General features: G+C 48.4%; 1 protein-coding gene across 1 annotated transcript; it reads left to right on the plus strand.

The window, feature by feature from the left end:
- Positions 1-1,152: 1,152 nt before the first annotated feature.
- fign (fidgetin) lies at positions 1,153-3,240 on the plus strand (the record flags this gene model as incomplete). The annotated part of the gene is made up of 1 exon (XM_084478319.1): positions 1,153-3,240. The coding sequence occupies exon 1, from the start codon at positions 1,156-1,158 to the stop codon at positions 3,238-3,240; it is 2,085 nt and encodes a 694-aa protein (XP_084334445.1). The 5' UTR covers positions 1,153-1,155.
- Between the last annotated feature and the right edge of the window lie 3,936 nt (positions 3,241-7,176).

The raw sequence follows: 7,176 nt of genomic DNA on the forward strand, positions 1-7,176 counted from the left end.
ACCACTTAAAACTTGGTCTGTATTGTCCTGGTAACACTGTGTGCTTGGTGACTAACACTGATGTCCAGAACTCGCTCTTATTCTAACGTTCAGACGCTTCTTTTGACATCCTCCCTTTTTCCTTCTCCTCCTTTAGTGATGAGCAGAATAATACACAGTGGTTAGTGACAGGGTTAGGGTTAATTACAGGGTTAGGGTTAGTTAGACGGTTAGGGTTAGTTACAGGGTTAGGGTTAGTGACAGGGTTAGGATTAGTTAGAGGGCTGGGGTACGTTCCACTCTGGTGTAGTTCTACTCTGGGGTAGTTCTACTCTGGGGTAGTTCCACTCTGGGGTAGTTCCACTCTGGGGTAGTTCTACTCTGGGGTAGTTCTACTCTGGGGTAGTTCCACTCTGGGGTAGTTCTACTCTGGGGTAGTTCTACTCTGGGGTAGTTCCACTCTGGGGTAGTTATACTCTGGGGTAGTTCCACTCTGGGGTAGTTATACTCTGGGGTAGTTCCACTCTGGGGTAGTACTGGGGTAGACGCCTCAGGGTTCTCCTCCTCCTGAGCTGATGGCTGACAGCCACGCAGCGTAGAGTGGATCTTTTCACTAAACGTGTAAATTAACACAATTAGCGCACCATCATCCTGAAATTAGCTGGCTGTGTCTGTAGTGGTGTCTGGGATGGGAGGGGTTCGGGGGGGAGTCTGGGACATGGATGGGGGGTCCTCATGTTTCCTTTACTGTTTTCAATGCTGCGCTCATTATCTGCCCCTAAATCACACATCCTGGTCTGGAGCACCAGGAGGAGGAGGGGGGAGGTGGGGGGGGGGAGCAGATATGAAACCGTCTGGAATGGCCTCAGCTGGGGTTGGGTCTAGACAGAGCCGTCACTCCGGGCTGACCTGGGTATACTGTGCTAGCCAGGATGACCTCCTACTGGGTCCATTTAAACCCTCTCTCTGTGCAACACCTGCTGTATATAGAGAAGGATTCAATGCTTAAGCGCTTTGTGTTGATGCATCGTAGAAAGTGACAACCACTCTCCTACCAGACTTGTGCTTTCCCATCAGGGAGACACGCAGCAGTCTGTCTGCGGTGTCTCTGAGAGTGACGTCTCCGGGAGTGGCGTCTCCTTGTGCTCACTGCTCTCGTCTCTTCCAGGCCTGAAGATGCAGTGGACCCCCGAGCACTCCCAGTGGGCCGAGCAGCACTTCGACATCTCCTCCACCACGCGCTCCCCGGCCCACAAAGTGGAGGCTTACCGGGGGCCCTTCCAGCGGGCGTACCAGTACGCCTGGGCGAACGACGACATCTCCGCCCTCACCGCCTCCAACCTGCTGAAGAAGTACGCCGAGAAGTACTCCGGGGTCCTGGAGGGCCCGGCCGAGAGGAGCCTGCTGTGCTCGTACTCAGAGAGCATGAGCGGACGCAAGTCGGAGAGCGAGTCCTGGCAAGAGGCGGTCTACCCCGTGAACTGTGCTCCAGATGTTATCTCCGTGAGCAAAGCCGGAATGACGACGGCCGCCCCCGCCGCAGACGTCTGCTCCCCGGGGGGGGGCGGCGGCCCTCTGTCCGAGGCCGGCTACCCCAGCGCCCCCTGCGGGGGCCTCCCCCCCCAGGAGTACTCGGCCGGCTACAGCGCCGGCTCCTACCTGCACCCGGGCTACGGCGGGCAGAGCCCCCCGGCCCTGCACCCTCCGCCCCCCGCCGGCTCCACCCTGGGGCCCGGCTACGGCGCCGGCTCTCCCAACCTCTCCGGCTACAACTACCCTCCCACGGGGTACCCCCCTCAGACGGCCGGGGCCCCCGGCTACAGCCCCGGGGGGGCCTCTGCTTATCTGCCGTCTGGCATTGCAGCCCCCACCCCCCTGCCCCCCTCCACCCTCCCCGGCTACACCTACCAGTCGCAGAGTCATGCGCCGGTTGCACCGACACCTTTGAATGGCAGCACGGCCAACTCATTAAAAAGGAAAGCGTTCTACATGGCTGGGCATGGAGACATGGACCCTAGTTATGGTCATTTCCCATACAGCCAACAGCGCTCCGCTCAGAGTCCGATGTACAGGACAGCAGACAGCAGTGTTTCAGACTCCAACCGGCCCAGCGGCTTTGAGAGGAACGCTGAGGCGTCCTCCTTAGCGTTTAAGCCTTCAAAGCAGCCCCTACCTGCGGACCAGCAGCGGAAGTTCAATATTCACTCCGGCCGAGCGCTCTCCCCACCACCCTACGGAGCCGCCAAAGGCTCTGCCAGCGATCTCACACCCGAAGAATCTTACGTGAAGTTTGGAGCAGCGATCCTCGGTGAGCAGAGCGAGGAGCACCCGACCCACGCCTCCAGCCACGCAGCGGCCGAGCAGCTGAAGAGCAGCGACGCCAGCCTGGTGGACATGGTGACCAGTGAGGTCCTCCAGCAGGGCCCCCCGGTGGACTGGAGCGACATCGCAGGTCTGGACATGGCCAAGGCGGCCATCAAGGACGAGATCCTGTGGCCCATTCTGAGGCCGGACATGTTCAGCGGACTCCCCGCGTTACCCCGCAGCCTCCTCCTGTTCGGGCCCCAGGGGACGGGCCGGACCCTGCTGGCCCGCTGCATGGCCCAGCAGCTGGGCGCCGTCTTCCTGAGGCTCAACAGCTCAGCTCTGGTGACCAAGTGGCTGGGCGAGGGGGACAAGATCCTGCAGGCGTCCTTCCTGGTGGCGCGTTGTCGCCAGCCAGCGGTGGTCTTCATCAGCGAGGTGGACCTGCTGCTCTCCGCCCCGCGCGGCGCCGACGGGCCCGTGAGCCGCCTGCAGAGCGAGCTCCTCCAGCAGCTGGACAGCGTCCTGACCTCGCCAGCGGACCATGTCCTGGTGGTCTGCTCCACCAACAAGCCCGAGGAGATCCCGGAGTCCCTGAGGAGATACTTCACCAAGCGTCTCCTTATCCCCCTGCCCGACAGCGCAGCGCGCCACCAGATCATCAGCCAGCTGCTGGCGCAGCACAGCTACTGTCTCAGCGAGAAGGAGACGTCCCTGCTGGTCCAGAGGACGGAGGGCTTCTCGGGGCTGGACGTGGCCCAGCTGGGCCAGGAGGCCGTGCTGAGCTGTCTGCATGGCCTGCCGGCCTCCGACTCCTCCGCGCTGCACCCCGGCCAAATGAGGCCCGTTTCCTACCAAGACTTCGACACTGTCTTTTGTAAATTCCAACCGAGCATATCACAAAAAGAACTGGACATGTACACCGAGTGGAATAAAACGTTTGGCTGCAGTCAATGAAACACGACGAGACGGACAAGTCGCACAATTTGTGTCAATCGCGCACAAAAATGACAGTGTTTTTTTTTGCTAGTGGATTGTCACGGGGATTAGAAAATGATGAATTGATGCCTCTGACAGAACCTTCTCTCAAAAGTCATGGAGAGGGCCGCGCATGCTGGCTCTCAGCATGTCAGATTAGATTCTATTGAGGTCATGTTTTTGTTTTCTTTCAATTATATTTATATATATATATATACATATATATATATATATATATATATATATATGTGTGTGTGTGTGTGTATATATATATATATATATATATGTGAATATATATGTGTATAAGTATATACAGTCTATATTGTTCTGGTGTCGTCCATTTTGTATCAAGTGCCTGAGGTGCTGCTCCTATTTTTCAACTTTCTTTTGCATCACAATCTTTCTTGGTGATGTGCGAATATGAAAAAGCTTTAAAATGAAACAAAATGTACTTTGTTTTCTTTTCCTTTCAACATGAGAACAGAATTCTGCAGTGTTGTCTGTTTTGTGGTCTCTGTGAAACTAATGTGGCGTTGTTAATCTAAACTGAATTCTAGCATATTATTTTAGTCGGTATACACAGTTTTGGATATGTCTGAGTATTGCAGTACCATTAACATCATCATCAACACACCTTTTTTTTTTACCTACCCAGACCCTCCACTGGCAGTGAAAAACAATCAATTTTACAACACACCTTCGAATAAAAAAAACATGTTTACTGTTTTTGCTATCAATATCTATTTGAATTGTTTGACATAATGTTAAAAAGTGAAGTTCTTTCAGATGATGTGATGTTCTGGTAGAAAACAACAACTCAGGAAGGTGACTGTGATAGGACCTCAACACTACACTTCTGGTTGCTGTTGAACCGCTTCTACGTGGCTGAAGGCCGTACCTCCCAACGCTCACCATGAACCAGTGTGACGGCATGACAATGAATGTATGAGTTTAAATCTTAAGTGTATTTCAATGGCAAAATCTGTGTTTTGCTTCTATTAATTTTAAGAATCTATGTATTAACCCAATGTATATATACTCACCCTATACAATAGTTTACTTTTAATTACAAGAATGGAGCCATAAAATAGACTGAATACAAGCCTTGAGACCAACTCTCAAAGGAACAAGTTTGGTTGCCATTGGCGGTCGTCTGGGAAAACCTTTATTTTGAAATCCAAACCCACTCTGTTGGGTTCTCCCATTGGCCGAGAGAGAAGCGGGTTACTGAGGGGTACAGACGAGAGGCCGCACCCCCAAGCTATACCAAGCAACCTCCCTGCTGCTGTTTTACCGCTAATGAAACCTCTGCATTACGCTTCGCCTGGCTCCTTTCTACCTCACTTTGTACTTTGTCTCTGAAAAGAACATTTGTGAACGCAGGAAAAAAATGTGATCAAAGAACACAACCAAAATCCAATCTTTTTTGCGTACATCTGATTTGTAGCTTTAATGTTCTGGATAAGCGCCACCATCCCTCTGTACTCCACGCATGGCCCTTAAAGGGCCAATGCCACTAAACATACAATGTGCAGTCCACCCTTTCTTTCTATGGATTACGACGCAGTTCTTAATCCCATTGCCATAGCCCAAGGGGAACAAACAGATCTCAATCTGTTATGTCTCATAGATATGCAGTTGAGATAGATTGAGCAAAGGATGTGTTAATACCTGGAGTGACTTACTGAAGAAAGGCTTTTGAAATGGATAGCAGTACTGCAATGTTGACTCCATTGTGTTTGTGCCCACTAACCACTGCCAATGTTATTAAAACCACCACAGTGGTATGTACTGCAGGCTCGCTGTAACACCTGTTAATAACATGTTGAAGGTGAAGGTTGTTTCTGTATTTTTCTGCTTAATGTAAACATGCATGAGTTTTAAATTCAACGAATGACATCACCTCACAAGGTTGGGCCTTCTGATGTCCTACAAAAAAGGCTTTCAGACAAAAGTAGTAATGCTAACACATCATTGAATAACAATAACTAAATAATACGTTTGAAGATGAGGAATCATTGAATAACAGAAAGTGAATTTGTTGCAAACCACCTATCAGTAGTAATTTACATTCCATTTTAATTTATTTATGTCAATTTAAAATGTAAAAGTGAAGCCCTGAAATATAGCTTAACACAGAACTAATAATACAGATCACATGCTAGCTAGTCAAACAGCCCAGGCTAACAGTGGAACTATTGACACAGCTCACATGCTAGCTTTGTTGACACACGCTTTTGCCTACTTACACACGCGCAAAAAAAAAAAACACGCGTCCGTCCACCCGCCCAACCCCCCCCCCTCCCCCCCAACAATCCCGATCGCCCGCCCCCCCACAGTCAACATTTACACCCGCGGACCCTGCTATAAGTTATGCATTACAAGATTCTACAGAATCTCACGCCAGCGAAAACCCAAAAGTTGGCAGCCCTGAACTTATTGCGTGTGAAATGAAACCGAGACGCATTCAGCTCATGAATTTCACCTTTATATGAGCAGAACCCACAACTTTAACCCTCGGGATTCTCCTGTTAAGACCATTGCTGTCTCTTTGTAAATGTGATTCATGTTTGCGCAGGGAAGTTGTGTATCTTTTATCATGTGTTTGAAGGTGTCTCTTGAAACCAAAGTTGAAAGGCAGCTTTGATGAAATGGAGATATGATTTATGAGGTTAACACTTATTTCCTTCTGCATCACAAGTGTGCCAACACTCTCAAACTGGTCTTAAAACTGGTCAGAGCTTGTCTTTCATTTCACTTGTGATCTGAAGGTACAGTCAACTATTACTATTCCTGGTCTGTGGTACATAAATGTGCTGGCATGTCTCAGTTGCTTGTTTTAAATCTGCTAAGATTGTGAACATCTGCACACAAACAGGAACAATGTAAGAATACAGTGATATTGTATTTGATATATTTATTCCACTAGAAGTGGGACTTCAAGTGGAATAGGAGCTCATGTGGCCTCATGGGCTCGTCCAAACACATATGCTTTAAAGGCCGTGAGCCAGGTGACTCAGTTTTATTGGTGGTATTATTTTATTATGAGTAGTAGTAGCTCCCCATGGTCTGAGGTAAAGGATCTTTTTTGGTTAAACATTTGGTTATTTTAGTAATCATTGTCAATAACAGTGAAAAAAGGTGCAGGAGTGGCCAAACCAGTATTTGTGGTAAAATGTGCAAATTCTAATGCAGTGTATATACATGATATACTGGCGATATGCCTGGTCAAGTAATTCCTGATACTCGATATAAAAGGCAGATTGTGATGGGCATACAATGGAAGATTGACACTAGAATTGCTTTTCAAAATCTGCCGGGGTCTCAGTTTGTACATTTTTGTACAGAAACAACTTTGGGTTTGCGTTTGATTTAACTGTATTGGCTTTGTATTAATTAAAATTCTTTACAACCATTTCTACCTCATTGCTACATAACCGACATGTAGTATTTGCTGAAAAAAAGGATAAACATAAAAAAAAGCTTGAGTTGGAGTCTTGACACTGAAGGAGAGGTACTGGAATAAAGATCACCCTGAGATGAGTTTATGAACAACACAGTGTTGAGTGTGTCTGCAAGGCGTCATGCAGTCCATCTCTTGAGTCTGTAACAAATTGGTTGAAATCCTGTAAATGGCCGTGGTGCGCATGTTAACGTGAATGTGTGTCCACTAAACATATTTTGTTTCCTGTATAAGACTTTTGAAATTGTTCCTGTTCATACACATGTACAGAGAATACACTTGCACATATCTGTTCTTAATGTGCATTTGCTAATGATATACAGTATACATACAAAATGGCACCACATCCATGTTCATATGTGTGTATTAAAAACCATACTTACAACGTTGATGTATTTTCATCTATTCAAAGCTCCATAAGCAGATCATTGACATTCGGAATAAAGATGTTT

Source organism: Micromesistius poutassou (assembly GCF_964030765.1).
Source record: "Micromesistius poutassou genome assembly, chromosome: 14".
Classification (NCBI taxonomy): Eukaryota; Metazoa; Chordata; class Actinopteri; order Gadiformes; family Gadidae; genus Micromesistius; species Micromesistius poutassou.